A 17,105-nucleotide genomic window follows, 5' to 3' on the forward strand; every position below is an offset into this window, starting at 1 on the left:
CATCTCTGAGAATCTTATTTTCATTTATAATAATTCACCAAAACTTGCCAACAGTCAGTGGAATATTTTTGTGGAATTGAGGTCCTCCAATAGTCTATTCTAATGAGTGTTCCTTAGAGGAAAATATTTTAAGCACATTGGTGTTAGCGGGTGCGATGTGAAAGTTTCAGGGTTTATCTGCAGCATATTTTCCAGGGTGACAATATCAGGAGTAAAGTGGCCACTGTAAAGGTGAGTGCTGAGTTGTGTTAACTTGTGCTCTCACTTTTAAGGTTCTTGTGGGGTTCATAAGGAACCTTGATTTAAAGGACAGTGTTTAAGTGTAGTTCTCTCTCCCTTTCCTAGGAAGTCTTCAGTGGGGTGAAGTTGCATTAGTATTCTTCATACTGATTCTCATTCCATTTCTCTCTTCAAGGTCTTCCCAGTCATTTCTGAGAGCCCCAGACAACGTGTTTGTGTAGTCAAGAATAGGTCTGCTCCTGAGCTGCTGTTCTGGCCTCCTCATTGTTTTTTCTGCCTGTGGGCAGCTAAAGGAGTCTTCCAGGCTATGTTGCTTTTGCCCTGGCCCTCCCTAGGAACTCTAGGTGGCACAGCAGCTCCTGAGCCCTCAGGATGCCAGAGTTGCCTGACAGTTAGTGACAGATGACAAAGGAACAGCCCTTTCCCCAGCTGGGCCTTCAGAACAACCCCTAGTTTTACCAAGCCTTTCATGGAAAACAGCATGTTCAGCTCAATATTCCCCTCCCTGACCTCATCCAACTCCAATCACTGCCCTCTTTTATGCCTGTGTTTTAGGCACTGTTGCATAAAAAGTTCTTTCTTTTTCATCAGCCAGGAAACAAACAAGAGTCCACAGGACTTGAGACGAACAAGTCTTCGCTCATCAGTTTCATACTTGAGCCAAGTAAACTTAGACAATTCTTTTTACCATTTCTCCTCTGATATTGGATACCAGTAGAAGTAAACATTTAAAAATAAAACACTGAAGCAGTGCTGTATGTATACACCAGTCTGTTAGAATCTGTTGGAACCCACAATTTATCCTATGTATTTTGCTTATCTTTATTGTAGATAAGGATGAATTTGAAATTTATTGGAAGAAAAATGTCAATATGTTAATTTTGATATCTAAATCAGAAAAAATCTAGAAATAGTTTGTACTAAAAAGGAAGCTTTCTTCTGAGCATAAATTATTTTCAGTAGGATGAGAGGGTTTGGGACAGATAGGAGGGCCAGTTTTCAAATCTCTGCAGTGAATTCTACATTATTATTTTGTTTCCTGAGTCAACATGCTGACTGGGTTTTAACTGCTAAAAATAATTTGAACGAGAGAGGTGGAAAGTATAGCTTAGGTCTAATGATCTAATGACCAGGGGCTATTTTTACCTTTTCTGTTTTGTTTGTAGCCCAAGGTCATGAAAAAGCCAGGAAAAGTACATTTTCCTGATAGAGGTGTTGTCTCAGCTGTGCAGATGTTTTCCTTGTGCCATGAGGAATCACTAAGCTCTTTCACAGTGTTGTGCACCTGTTAAGTCATGGTGGATAGAAACAAAGGGTTTGGGGTGCAACCTAAAAACAGCTGTCGGTTACTGTTGAGTATAATTTTACCCTAGATGAATTGTTGTGACTCAAAATCAGGTTATGCTATAACTAATGGATGTTTTTCCAGTTAAACACTTCGAGCTAAAATTTACATATATCCAAAATGTTTCCCCATTGAATATATTTCTGCAGTGTTTTAATTGTGCTTTAACTTAACCATTTCCTTGCAGTTCGTTTAGTAATAGATGAAATGGGATTTATGAAAACCCCAGATGAGGATGAAACAAGTAACCTTATATGGTGTGATTCTGCAGTTCAGCAGGAGAAGATTGCAGAGCTTCAAAATTACCAGGTGGAGTATTTTTGACTAATTATTGGCCACTAGGAGAGTTATATAAATTTTCTCATAATTTTCTTTAGGGTAGGGTTTTTAATATGTTTGACGTATTTAATTTTAGTTCTACCTTACCTGAATAGGCTGCTTTGTTGCTGTCCAGTTGTACTGACTCTGCGTGAAGCCTGCATCCTTTCAGATGTAACTTTTAACCTTTTTCCATCTTTAAGCAAGAATTGATAGAAGCACCTTTTCCTAGGCTGGTGCTTTGCATTGTGCTTAAAGCCAAGTGATGTGGAATTGATTATGTAGGGAGATCACAACATGGAAATACCTTGTGATTTTAGTTATACATCTGGTTTCTTTTTTTTTTTTTTAATTTTTAGGATATGACACAAACTTATCTTAAAAAAATCAAAGAATGGAATTTTAAGCAATTGACAATTTGTATAGTTCTTCCTCTCAGTATAAAGGCTAATACAGAATTTACTGTAGAGAACAAATAAATCCATTTTCACGGGCTTTTCTACAATGCTTATCTTAATGAGTGCAGTAAATCTAGAATGCCAACGATAATTTCAATAGTGAACTACCAGTTATTCAACACATAAATTATAACTTTAATGTCTATAAAACATCCTTTTCTGATTTCTTTAGAATTGTGCAATTTTATTATCTGATTTTTATAGATTCTTTAATTCATTTTAGGCCATTTAAATGAAATATTTTACACTAATGTCAGTTTATTAAAACAAAAAACTTAAAGCATGGTGGTAACTGTATTATAGTATAAATGAATGTATTCATTAAATCAATGAGAATATTAATGTTTACCTTTTTATTTTCCAGAGGATCAACCATTTTCCAGGAATGGGGGAGATCTGTAGGAAGGATTTCTTAGCAAGAAATATGACCAAGTAAACTTCATTTTCTTGTAACAGAATAAACTTGTTGAAATTTACATTTTGAATATTATAGTAGTATTTTTCACAAAGTTACATTGATTTGAAATGATACTCTGATGGAAGAGAGAATTTTAGAGCTAGGAGGGTCTTAAAAGTTCTCTGGTTCTATCTACACTTTATGGAGGGAGGTAACTAAAGGTCAGAGGAGTGTCTTGTATAAAGCTGGACAACTAGTTCACAGCAGAGCTGGAGCAGAATCTCGGTTTCCACAACTTCAGAGTTATTTTCACTTGTATTCAATATGTACTTATTTATTTTCAGTTAAGCCTTGCAGGAACTAATCTGCTGCATTATTGCTGTGTGTGTGTGTGTGTGTGTGTGTGTGTTCATATAACTGTTTATTGAGCATCTAATATGTGTTAGGCACTGTAGTAGATGCTTATGTGCACACACACACACATAAACCACATGCAGATGGGGTGGGGTAAAAGCAGGTTTACAGTTGTGTGTACACGAAACAGTTTATTCTTGTATTTATTAATTATTGCATTATTTTCCATAAGAACAACTGTAAACCTACTTTTGCCTTTCCCACCCCTGGGATATGTCCATCCAAGGGACATATGCATGGATATTTATTTTTGACACCACTGTTTAGACTGACAATCTGTTTTCATGGGGAAAACTGTTCCTAGGTACTCAAAGTACTGAATGAATTACAGAATTTTTTCACAATTTATACTTCTGTTGATTAGATTTTTGTGTGTGTGTGTGTTTTTCTGAAGTGAAAAGCAAGAAGGTAGAGAGACAGACTCCTGCATGCACCCAACTGGGATCTACCCAGCAAAGCCTGCTAGGGGGCGATGCTCTGCCCATCCAGGGCATTGCTCTGTTGCAACCAGAGCCATTCTAGCACCTGAGGCAGAGGCCATGGAGCCATCCTCAGAGCCCAGGCCAACTTTGCTCCAGTGGAGCCTTGGCTGCAGGAGGGAAAGAGATAGAGAGAAAGTAGAGAGGGAATGGTAGAGAAGCAGATGGGTGCTTCTTCTGTGTGCCTTGGTCAACAATCGAACATGGGACTTCCACACCCTGGGCCGACGCTCCACCACTGAGCTAGCCGGCCAGGGCCTGATTAGATTTTTTTAGTTTAAGAAAGTTGAGTGTTAAATTGAGAAAAAACATTTTAAAAGACATCTCTTTCACAGAGAAAGGTTAGTAGAACTGTGTGTCAAGAAATAGCTATATGGCCTGACCAGGCAGTGGCGCAGTGGATAGAGCGTCGGACTGTGATGCAGAGGACCCAGGTTCGAGACCCCTAGGTCGCCAGCTTGAGCGTGAGCTCATCTGGTTTGAGCAAAGCTCACAAGCTTGGACCCAAGGTCGCTGGCTCAAGCAAGGGGTTACTCCGTCTGCTGAAGGCCCACGGTCAAGGCACATATGAGAAAGCAAGCAATGAACAACTAAGGTGTCACAACGTGCAACGAAAAACTAATGATTGATGCTTCTCATCTCTCCGTTCCTGTCTGTCTGTTCCTGTCTATCCCTCCCTCTGAATCTCTGTCTCTGTAAAAAATAAAATAAAATAACCATTAAAAAAAAAAAAAAAGAAATAGCTATATGTATCTGTGTGAAAGCTTATACATCCATTCATTCAACAAATAGTTTTAAATGTCTGTTTTATCCCCTAGATACTGGTAACTTTGAAGTAAAAAAGGAAAATAAGGTCTAGTGTCTGCCTAGCACTCAACAAATATTTTTTGCATGTCTGTTTTATGCTCTAACTTTGAAGTAAACAAGATAAATAAGGCCTGGTTCCTGTCTAGAACTCCCATTTTGGTAGGGGAGAAAGACTGACACGTACAATACCGGTTGCCAGTGCTAAGATAGTGAGACATTTTTTGTGGGGGGCTAGGGAAGGCTATCTGGAGAAATTAAATATGAGTGAATATTGAAGTAAGATTTCACTCTTTGTGAAGAAGGCAAGGATGTTGAAGGCAAAGACAACAGTTGGAGAAAATATATGTAGACTTCAAGCAATGTAATTGTTTTGGGGAACTTTAAGCTGTTTCTATGGTTATGTAGGATGTTGGGAAGCTCAGCCTGAGACGATGCTAGAGAGAATGCGAAGGCCAGGCTGTGTATGCCATGTTGTTACATTTTATTTAATCATTGATTCTCTAATCTCTTTACTCAGCAAACATTTTGTTTATCCTGAGAGAAATAGGAGTTATTTAATGGGTTTATACAGAGAAATAGTATGTTTTAGATGATTTTGGGAGCAATGTAGATAATTCAGTGAAGGTAAGACTAGAGCAGTAGTAGTCAACCTGGTCCTTACCACCCACTATTGGGCGTTCCAGCTTTCATGGTGGATGGTAGTGGAGCAACCAAAGTATAAATAAAAAGATAAATTTAACTATAGTAAGTTATTTCATAAAGATTTATTCTGCCAAACTTAGCGAAAATCTGACATAAAGTACTTGGTAAGTAATTATTATTATATGCTTTAACTTGCTGTAACTCTGCTTTATAAATTTTATAAAGTAAAGTTACTCCCCTACTTTATAAATCATCATTACTGTGGAACCGGTGGGCGGTTAGAAAATTTTACTACTAACAGAGATACAAAAGTGGGCGGTAGGTATAAAAAGGTTGACTACCCTTGGACTAGAAGGAGAAAGCCCTGGAGAAGACGATTGTTGACGTCTAGGTGAGAAATAATGAGCGGCTAGTTGGTCTTAAAGAGATAGAGAGGGAATGGGGAAGAGAAAATAAATCTGAAAAATATAAATGCTATAGAATTGATAGGACTTGAAAACTGCTGTGATGTGAGAATTAAAGGGGATGAGGAAAGAAGTTTCCAAGATGGCTCCTAGGTTTCTGGCTTAGGATAGTGTGTAGATATTATGACTGATTAACATAAGGATTACAGAAAGAAGGGATTTCAGAGTAAAGGGAATTGCCTTTAAAATATTGAACATTTTTTTTAAAAGATACAGTTGACTGTAATATAAACTGGAAGGCATGTACAGAAGAAACAGACAAGGGACCGAGAGAGACAGTAGAAGAGCAATGGGGCTGGGACTCGGGGAAGGGCAAAGGCAGGAGATGAGGCCAGAGGGGAGGACAGGCGCCACATGACATAGATCCTGTCACTTTCCTCGAGCACCCTGATTTTTGCTTTCCTTCATAGTGTTTATTTATGTGTGGCTTTTCTTGCATTATAGCGGGCTCCCTGACTGGACTAGATACCCCATGAAGTTAAGGACAGGTCAGCCCTTCTTCCCCAGGGCATACCTCGTTGACCATGTTTTTTATTTGTTTATTTTCACTTTACACATCTTTATTAAATATGTATTATATGCCTGGCACTGTGCTGGGTACATGAGGTGATCAAGAGCAGACTTACAGCTTTTATAATTTTGGATTGCCACTGTGTGATGCGTGTTATGAGGTAGGATGCACAGTTCTGAATCAGTGCACAGTGAAGGACTTCTAAGTTAGGGAGGCACTGGAGAGGTTTTCTGAGGAAGTGATATGGGAACTAAATATAAATGATGAGAAAGAGTTTACTGATGAAGGTGGCAGGTGACAAGCCTCTGGGCAGGAAGAATAGCGTGGGTCAAGGATCTTGTGGAAGGCGAAAGCGTGAAGAGTCAAGACATTGAAATAAGGCCACGTGCAGCTGGGGCACAGAGATGCTGATGGGGAATGGGGGAGAGATGATGTCCTACGGCATGTAGAATAAAGATTATGGTCTTTATTCTAAATGCCATAGGAGAGGAGGGGGTGATGAAGTTAGTAATATGACAAGATTCACATTTTAAATGATCATTTTTGTTGATTTGTAGAGTACAGAAGTCTGTATGGTTGGGAGATGTAAGAGATTTAATGTAGACCCCCTTAGACACATTAGTAGGCTATTGCAAATAGGCAATTTGTCAGTCTATCCCTGAAATTTTCCTTAAAGAAAAAATAATCATCTAGTAGAAAAAATATTGGCTTACTAATATAAAAATAGTTATATAAATCATGTTTAATATAATTTAATATATCCATGACAGAGCAATATACAGAAATTATCCCAGATTCTTAAATTCCTCAGCGAGACCACATGTCTTTTTTAAAGTTTTGTTTTCACATTAAATGATTTGTGTTAGATTGCCTAAATGGAATAAAGTACTTCTCTTGAATATATGTACACTTTAATTTTTTATAAGAATATATGTGCCTGACCTGTGGTGGCGCAGTGGGTAAAGCGTCAACCTGGAAATGCTGAGGTTGCCGGTTCAAAGCCCTGTGCTTGCCTGGTCAAGGCACATATGGGAGTTGATGCTTCCAGCTCCTCCCCCCTTCTCTCTCTCTGTCTCTCTCTCATCTCTAAAAATGAATAATAATAAAAAAAGAATATATGTGGGTGTTATTCATAAATACTACATGGTTAGTTTTAAACTATATTGTTCTAATTAAAGCTTTAACTTGGTCTAATTTTATAAAATTGTTAAAAATATAATAAAAACATGGAAAGGTATTGGAAATAGAAACAAAGATACTAGCATTTTTATTGTGCTTTCTTTAGATGTGTTTCAAATCAGTCAGTGTTAGCATATTTTGTACTGAAATTATTTAGCTTGTTGGCTTATTCTGGGTTTGACACATGGGGTTGGTAATTATATCCCTTCTCATAATGGAAACATAACTTTTTTACTGGGTTCTCTTGAAAGAATACTTGAAATATGGTAGCTATATGAACTTCCAGTTGCGGAGGCCAAGTGGCTTATGCATTTCTTATCTCTAGTCTTATAATTTAGGCCCTACCTTTCTGCATACTATATGCTATGATTCCATTTTAGTTTTTACTAGTTTTATCTTGAGACAATATCTGCTCATCTATAAAAGACTTATATACATTTATGTTTAAAAACCCTTTTTTGAAACAGTCAGACTTTTAAAAATAGATAATAGTTTAAAATGCTTCTCCTAATTAATTTTTATTGGGAGTCTATATATACAAAATGGTTAACATTTGGGATTCACCAAAAGGAAACATTTTTTACTGATTATTATCTTTAAGTTATGTAGCAAATAGGCAGCCTGATTTGTAGCAAATGCAAAGACTATTAGGACCTGTGTTGTAGCCATAAAACTATATTTATAAGCACATATAGTTCATATGAACGGAACCTCTGCTAAATCACGGCTTCACATAGTTTTCTCAGAAAAGGAGTTAGAACTCCAGGAAACATTGCAGTAAAAGGCATTCAAAACTGCTCCCTCTGGGTAACCCAGAGGACTCAAAATCATCTTTAAAGATACAATATAAATCGCCCTTGACCGTGAGCCATTTCCTGCCCATCCTCAACCTGAGGCTGAGTTAGTGACTCTCCATGTTATCTTGCCTTGTATTACCTTTATTGCATCTATCACATTATATTTAATTAATAACATATATAAATTTCTCAGGGAAGAGATCATATTAACTTAATATCCCCAGTGCCTCGCACATAGTGTATACTCAAATATATGTTTGATCTACTAATATGTAAATTAGTACATAGGACAAAGAACTGTGTCTATTTTTCACACTGATGTATCCCCAGTGTCTAGAATAGTTCCTAGTACATAGTAGATGATGGTAGATGATTAATAGACATTTGCTGAATGAATCAATAAATGAATAGAAAGATTTAAATTGCTGCAGTAAATGTCAGTATCATGGAAAGAAAATTTAGAAAAGTTTGAATAGAAATTACTTTTTATATTATCTCTAACTTACAGAATGATCAAGTCCCGGCCTCTGGATTATACCTTTGTTCCTCGAACATGGATTTTCCCTGCTGAATATACTCAATTCCGGAACTATATGAAAGAATTGAAGAAAAAAAAAAAGCAGAAAACTTTTATAGTAAAACCAGCTAATGGTGCAATGGGTCATGGGTAGGTATTTTTCACCTGCAAAATATATTTTAAAAAATTAGGAGGTGGGGAGAATAAATGTATGTGAGCATTTACTTATGGTTGAATACTAATATAAACAATATAATAAAAGAGGTTTCTCACTATTGCTTTTTTGGAACTAAGTATTTAATGAGTCCTTTTACTCTGTCCCTCAGGCTTCCGTAATTCAATTTAAAATTAAATCAACAGTTTGTAATACTTTAGTAGAAGATAACAAAATAGAGGAAAAAAGATGTTTTCTATTTTTTTAAATATAAAATTTACATTTTTAATAGTTTTAGAGTTGGCCCTGGCCAGTTAGGTTAGTGGATAGAGTGTCGGCCCAGCATGCGGATATTCCGGGTTTGATCCCCAGTCAGGGCACTTATGAGAAGAGCCCATTTGTTTCTCTTCCACTCCTGCTCCCCCTTCCCTCTCTTCCCTTCTCATAGCCAGTTGCTTGGTTGGTTCAAATGTCAGCCTCAGGTGCTGAGGATAGTGAGGTTGATCAAAGTGTCAGCCCCAGACAAGGGTTGCTGGGTAGATTCCAGTAGTGATACATGTGGGAGTCTATCTCTCTATCTCCCTTCCTCCCACTAAGGAAAGATAATAATTTTAAAGTAATTTTGGAGAATAAAATTCAGTGAATACCATTAAGCTAATTTAATTTAGAGAAAGAAATGGAAAGAGTGTTACTCTCACATGTATCTTCTTTATGTTACATATAAGTTTTCATCTTTATGTAGCCATGGTAATTAGATTAATAATTAGTAGTATACATTAAGCTAAAACACCAGGAATTAGACATGCTAGCTAAGAATAGAATATACAATTTATATTCCTGTTTTCTTTTGCTTTCTTATGTTAGTTTTCTGCAATGTACTTAAAAAAATGTGACTGAGTCTGCTTTTAATATAAGCTTATTAGTCATTTTAATCTTCTGTTTTAAATGCTTGGGGAGAAAAGATATTTGGAAATATAGCTGCCACATAAATTATTGTTCAACAAATTTCATTTTCAGTCATAATTTGATTAGACATTATTTTTAACTGTGGTTTAATAATTTAAAAAATAAACATAGTATTAGTAGGAACTTTGTACTAATTATTTAATATAAAGTTGGTTTGCTGTTTGTTAGTATCAAAGGAAAAATTTTGGGGAGTATAACTGAATTTCACATTTTTCTCAATTTAAGTGTTAAAAAATTAATGTTAAATTTGTATTTCTATATGTCTTTACTTAATGGTAAAACATTATAAGTATTAATCTGACTTGACAATAGTGTAAAAAAATAGCTGAAAACGCATACTGTGCATGCTGTGCTGCCATGGTTTTTGTCTTATGTAATACAGTGAACAGGTGTAGGATACTGCTGTTGTCTGTGGAATATATCTATTTCCTTGTTGATCTTTGTTTGGTTGTCCTCGCCATTGTTGAAAATGGGGTACTAAAGACTCCTACTGTTATTCTTGGATTATCTATATCTCCTTTCAGTTCTATCAGTTTTGCTTCATGTGTTTTGGAGCTCTGTTGTTAGGTGCATATAAGTTTATAATTATTATATCTTCTTGGTGCATTGACTGTTTAAACTTCATTATATACTGTTTTTCTTTGTCTTTTGTAGTAATTTTTATCTTAGAGTCTATTTTGTCTGATACTAGTATAGCCAACCCAGTTCATTTTGGTTACTTTTTTGCATGAAATATCCTTTCAGTTGTTCACTATCAACCTATTTGAGACTTTGGATTTAAATGAATCTCTTGTGGACAGCATATAGTTGTATCATTTTTTAAGAAAGATACATTGTGCCAATTCCTGTTTTTTTATTTTATTTTTATTTAATTAGTTGTGTTTACATAGATTCTAGGGTCACCCTGAATGCATCCCCCTCCCCCCTATTCCCCTCAACATCTCCCTTTCCCCCCTCCCTACAGCGCCCTCCCCCCTTCCCTTCAGGCTTATCCCATCCTATCATCCCCTTTCCCTCTATCCTCTTTTCCTCTGGTCCCTTTGATCTCTCCTCGGTCTCAGTTCTGTTCCTCAGTTCTCATTATTCCTTGGATTCCTCAAATGAGTGAGGTCATATGATATTTTTCTTTCTCTGCCTGGCTTATTTCACTCAACATAATAGTTTCCAGGTCCCTCCATATTGTTGCAAAAGGTAATATTTCCTTCTTTTTCATAGCCCCATAGTATTCCATTGTATATATGTACCACCGCTTTTTAATCCACTCATCCACTTACAGACACTTGGGCTGTTTCCAGATCTTTGCTATTGTGAACAAGGCTGCCATAAATATGGTGGTGCATTTCTTTTTTTCAGTCGGTGATATGGTGTCCTTGGGGTATATTCCTATAAGTGGGATGGCTGGGTCAAAGGGCAGTTCCATTTCTAATTTTTTGAGGAATCTCCATACTGTTATCCACAGTGGCTGCACCAGTCTGCATTCCTACCAACAGTGCAGGAGGGTTCCCCTTTCTCCACATTCTCACCAGCACCTATCATGTGTTGTTTTGTCAATGAGCGCCATTCTGATTGGTGTGAGGTGGTATCTCATTGTGGTTTTAATTTGCATTTCTCTAATGATTAGTGATGTTGAACATTTTTTCATTTGTCTATTGGCCATCTGTATGTTCTCTTTGGAGAAGTGTCTATTCATTTCTTGTGCCCATTTTTTGATTGGATTATGTTCCTAGTGTTGAGTTTTACAAGTTCTTTATAAATTTTGGTTATTAATCTTTTATCAGATGTATTGTCGAATATGTTCTTCCATTGTGTGATTTCTCTTTTGATTCTGTTCATATTGTCTTTAGCTGTGCAAAAGCTTTTTAGTTTGATATAGTCCCATTTGTTTATCCTCTCTTTTATTTCATTTTCTGTGGAGATAATTCAGCAAAGATATTGCTGCGAGAGACGTTGGTGAGCTTATTACCTAAGTTTTCTTCTAGGATACTTATAGTTTCACGATTTACATTTAAGTCCTTTATCCATTTTGAGTTTATTTTTGTGCATGGTGTAAGTTGGTGGTCTACTTTTATTTTTTTGCAGGTAGCTGTCCAGTTTTCCCAACACCATTTGTTAAAGAGGCTGTCTTTACTCCACTGTATGCTCTTACCTCATTTATCAAATATCAATTGTTCTTAAAGATATGGGTTTATTTCTGGATTCTCTGTTCTGTTCCATTGATCTATATGCCTGTTCTTATGCCACTACCAAGCTGTTTTGAGTACAATGGCCTTGTAGTGTAACTTGATATCAGCAAGTGTGATACTTCCCACTTTATTCTTCTTTTTCAAGATTGCTGAGGATATTCGTGTTCTGTTTTGGTTCCATATAAATTTTTGGAATATGTGTTCTATATCTTTGAAGTATGTCATTGCTATTTTAATTGGCATTGCATTGAATTTATAAATTGCTTTGGGTAATATAGACATTTTAATTATGTTTATTATTCCTATGCTTCCACTTGTTTGTATCTTCCTTGATTTCTTTTATCAATGTTTTATAATTTTCTGAGTACAAGTCTTTAACCTCCTTGGTTAAATTTACTCCTAGGTACTTTATTATTTTTTTTGCAATAGTGAAGTTGATTGTTTCCTTAATTTCTCTTTCTGACAGTTCATTGTTTGTGTATAAAAATGCCTCTAATTTCTCTGTGTATTAATTTTATATCCTGCCACCTTGCTGAATTTGTTTATTATGTCCAGTAGTTTTTTGACTGAGACTTTAGGGTTTTCTATATACAGTATTATATCATCTGCAAATAATGGTAGTTTTACTTCTTTTCCAATTTGTATGCCTTTTATTTCTTCTTCTTGTCTGATTGCTGTGGCTAGGACTTCCAGAACTATGTTGAATAAGAGTGGTGAAAGGGGGCACTCCTGCTTTGTTCCTGATTTTAGGGGAATTACTTTTAATATTTGTTCATTAATTATAATGTTGGCTGTGGGTTTCTCATAGATGGCTTTCATCCTGTTGAGGTATGTTCCCTGTATTCCCACTTTGCTAAGAGTTTTGATCACAAATGAGTGCTGGATTTTATCAAATTCTATTTCTGCATTGATTGAAATTATCATGTAGTTTTTTTCCTTCCTTTTTTTTATGTGGTGAATCACATTAATTGATTTAAGAATGTTGTACAGTCCTTGCCTCCCCAGAATAAATCCCACTTGATCATGATGTATGATTTTTTTCAGTATTGCTGGATCTGGTTAGCTAATATTTTCTTGAGGATTTTAACATCTAAATTCATCAGGGTTATTGGCCTATAATTTTCTTTCTTTGTGTTGTCTTTGCCTAGTTTTGGAATCAGAATTATGCTCGCCTCATAAAAGACACTTGGAAGTGTTTCATCCTCCTGAATTTTTTGAAATAGCTTGAAAAGGATAGGAGTTAGTTCTTCTTTGAATATTTGATAGAATTTACTAGTGAAGCCATCGGGCCCAGGAGTTCTGTTTGTTTAAGCTTTGTGATAAGTATTTTGACATCTTTTGTTGTAATCGGTCTTTTTAGGTTTTCTGATTCTTCCAGATTGATTTTTGAAAAATTATGTATCAAGGAATTTGTCCATTTCACCTACATTGTTTAATTTTTTGGCATACTGTTCTTCATAGTATTTTCTTATAATCCTTTGTGTTTCTGCTGTGTCCGTTACTTCTGCATCCTCATTTCTAATTTTATTTATTTGAGTCCTCTCTCTTCTTTTCTTGGTGAGTCTTGTTAAAGGTTCATCGATCTTGTTTACCCTTTCAAAGAAGCAGCTCTTGGTTTCATTGATCCTCTGTATTGTTTCTTTAGCTTCTATGTCATTTATTTCCACTCTGATCTTTATGATTATTTCTTTCCTTCTACTACCTCTGGGCCTTACTTGCTGTTCTTTTTCTAGTTCTTTTAGATGAAGGGTTAGGTTTTTTATTTGAGCTTTTTCAGCTTCTTAAGGAATGCCTGTAGTGCTATGAACTTCCTTCTCGGGATTGCTTTTCCTGTGTCCCATAAATTTTGAGTTGTTGTTTGCTCATTATCATTTGTTTCTAGGAATTTTTACAGTTCTTCTTTGATTTCATTGTTAACCCATTCGTTATTTAATAACATGCTATTATGTTTCCATGTGTTTGAGTATTTTTCAGTTTTTCTGTTGTGGTTGATTTCTAGTTTCATGCCATTGTGATCAGAGAAAATGCTTGATATGATTTCAATCTTCTTAAATTTGTTGAGACTGCTTTTGTGTCCTAACATGTGGTCTATCTTAGAGAATGTACCATGAGCACTTGAAAAGAATATATACTCTGCTGCCATAGGATGAAAGGTTCTAAAGATATCTATTAAATCAAGTTGATCTAGTGTGTCCTTTAAGTCTGCTGTTTCTTTGTTAATTTTCTTTCTTGAGGATCTATCTAGTGATGTTAGTGGGGTATTGAAATCTCCTACTATTATAGCACTGCTGTTGATCTCGCCCTTTATATCCATCAAACTCTGCTTTATATATTTAGATGCTCCTATATTAGGTGCTTAGATATTTATGATCGTTATATCTTCCTGTTGGATTGCACCCTTTATCATTATGTAGTGACCTTCTTTATCTCTTACTATAGTCTTTGTTATAAAGCCCATTTTGTCTGATATAAATATTGATACCCCAGCTTTTTTTTTCTATTTCCATTTGCATGAAATATTTTCTTTCCATCCTTTTACCTTCAGTTTATGTGCATCTTTTGTTTTAAGGTGTGTCTCTTGTAGACAGCATATGTACAGGTCCTGTTTTCTTATCTAAGCAGCTACCCTGTGTCTTTTGATTGGATCATTTAATCCATTTACATTTAAGGTTATTGATATGTAGTTGTTTATTGCCATTTTATTCTTTAAAGCTGTATTCCTCTTTTGCTATATCTTTTCCCACTTTGATCTGTTTACAATATGCCCCTTAAAATTTCCTGCAGCATTTGTTTAGTTGTAATGAATTCCTTGAGTTTTTTTTTTGTTTTTTTTCTGGAAACTTTTTATTTCTCCTTCAATTTTAAATGATAGCCTTGCTGGATAAAGTAGTCTTGGTTGTAGACTCTTGTTCTGTATTACTTTGAATATTTCTTGCCATTCCCTTCTGGCCTCAAGTGTTTCTCTTGAGAAGTCGGATGCCATTCTTATGGGGGCATCTATGTAGGTAATAGCCTTCTTTTCTCTAGCAGCTTTTAATATTTTCTCGTTATTGCTTAGGTTTGGTAGTTTAGTTATGATGTGTCTTGGTGTAGGTCTTTTTTGGTTTCTCTTTAATGGAGTTCTCTGTGCTTCTTGAACTTGTGAGACCCTTCCTTGCATCAATTTAGGGAAGTTTTCATCTTTGATTTGATTGAATAAAGTTTCTATCCCTTGTTCTTTCTCTTCTTCTTCAAGAACCCCTATGATACGGATGTTACTTCTCTTCATGTTGTCACAGAGCTCTCCCAGAATTTTTTCAGACTTTTTGAATCTCTTTTCTTTTTTCTTCTCTGCTTTTGTGCCTTTGTTCATCTTGTCCTCCAACTCGCTGATTTGATCCTCAGCTTCAGGCATCCTGCTTTTAATTACTTCCATTGTGGTCTTCATTTCTGATATTGTATTTGTCACCTCTGATTCTTTTTTAATATTTCAATGTCCTTTTTTATACTTGCTATCTCTTTATTTAGGTGTTCATAATGACCATCCATTGTTGTGCTAAGATCCATAAGCATCCTAACAATCCTAAACCAGGGGTTCCCAAACTTTTTACACAGGGGCCAGTTCACCATCCCTCAGACCGTTGGAGGGCCGGACTATAAAAAAACTATGAACAAATTCCTATGCACACTGCACATATCTTATTTTAAAGTAAAAAAACAAAACGGGAAGAAATACAATATTTAAAATAACAAACAAGTAAATTTAAATCAACAAACTGACCAGTATTTCAATGGGAACTATGCTCCTCCACTGACCACCTATGAAAGAGGTGCCCCTTCCAGAAGTGTGGCAGGGGCCAGATAAATGGCCTCAGGGGGCCGCATGTGGCCCGCAGGCCGTAGTTTGGGGACCCCTCTTCTAAACTCTGCTTTTGGCAGTTTGGTTATTTCCGTATCACTCAGTTCCTTTTGTGGAGATTTCTCTTGTGGTTTCATTTGGATTGCACTTCTCTGTCTTCTCATTATGTCTGTGTGTTTTGTTGTGTTGTTTGTAGGGCTGGTTGAGTCTAGGTTTGCTGTTGTCTGCCTCCTATTTTCAGTTGTTATTTCTAGGTCTTCTTGGGTTGGCATAAGCTGTTATTTGTAATACAATTTTGGATTTGGGCTGCTTAGAAGTCTTGATTTGTTTGTTTTGTTCTTAGTTGTAGTCTTGATTACTGATCTCAGCAGGGTGCTTATTTGAAACTGTATCCAGAAATGTGGTGGGTGTAATCTGATACTCTGAAGGCCTGATCTGCCAGTTACTCTCTCTGGGGGTGGGGTGCTTTCTCTGCTTCAGTAGGGGGAGGTGTATCTCACATCTCCAAGGAGACCTGAGTTACTGCCCCTTCTCCTCACTTCTTGTTTTCAGCTGTGTCTTGTTGCACTGATTGGAGCTGGAGAGATGTCTGGAGATGTATGACCTGGAAGCACTTTAGTCTTGTGTTATGTGGAAGGATCAACCCCTCCCCCAGCTATGGCCGCCTCCAGCACTGGATGAGTCAGCTTCTCAGGTCCTCCCATGCATTCCTCTGCCAGTCACCATCTGTGTCTCTCTACCCCATTTCCTTTTGGAAGATAAGCCAGCCCTTTTAACACACCTCGTTCCCTGGTCACCAGGCAAGTGGCTGTGAGTGATATTTACTACTCTTTTCCTTGGCATGAGAGCCCTTCTCGGCTCTCAGCCTCACAGCCCCTTTGTTCCTGTAAGCAGGGGAGACTCACCACTCCTTGGCGCTCTCTAACAGGCTCAGTGTGGCTTCTTCTTTGGTCCTTGGTTTTTGAGAGTTGGTCTTGTAGTCCAGAGTTGGTTTTTCACACTGATTGTTCCTAAATTAATTTGTAATCCAGTTTGGTGGTGTGAACTGGGAGTCTGTGCATCTGCCTACTCCGCTGCCATCATCAGGTCTCTGGAAAGTCTTTTTCAATGACTACATTATGCTCTGATCCTAGCCACCTCCCCAATGCATGTCCGCACTCCCACTTCATGCTCCGTCAGCCGCTGCCTCCTCCACCTCCCAATTCCTGTTTTTTAATAGGAGAGTTAATCTACTTGTATTTAAGTAATTATTGATAAGGAAAGATTTACTGATTTACTTCTGCATTTTGCTATTTATTTTCTATGTCTTTTTTTTAAATTTAGAAATTAAATTTAATGAGGTAATACTGGTTCATAAGATTACAGAGGTTTCAGGTGTGAATCTCTATGACACTTG

The 17,105-nt window shown here is 36.6% G+C and overlaps 1 protein-coding gene across 4 annotated transcripts in view; it reads left to right on the forward strand.

The window, feature by feature from the left end:
- The window catches only part of TTLL7 (tubulin tyrosine ligase like 7), a 179,480-nt gene that overhangs the window by 52,810 nt on the left and 109,565 nt on the right, over positions 1 to 17,105 (forward strand). For all 4 annotated transcript variants that reach the window (XR_010730428.1, XM_066268804.1, XM_066268806.1 and 1 more), the window contains 3 exons: positions 1,773 to 1,894; positions 2,726 to 2,793; positions 8,560 to 8,718. Coding sequence is in view for 3 of the 4 variants with exons in the window: in XM_066268804.1 (XP_066124901.1) it covers positions 1,773 to 1,894; positions 2,726 to 2,793; positions 8,560 to 8,718 (349 nt within the window). In the remaining variant the exon portion in view is untranslated. The remainder of the gene's footprint in view (positions 1 to 1,772; positions 1,895 to 2,725; positions 2,794 to 8,559; positions 8,719 to 17,105) is intronic.

This window comes from Saccopteryx bilineata, chromosome 3 (genome assembly GCF_036850765.1).
Source record: "Saccopteryx bilineata isolate mSacBil1 chromosome 3, mSacBil1_pri_phased_curated, whole genome shotgun sequence".
NCBI classification, from domain to species: Eukaryota; Metazoa; Chordata; class Mammalia; order Chiroptera; family Emballonuridae; genus Saccopteryx; species Saccopteryx bilineata.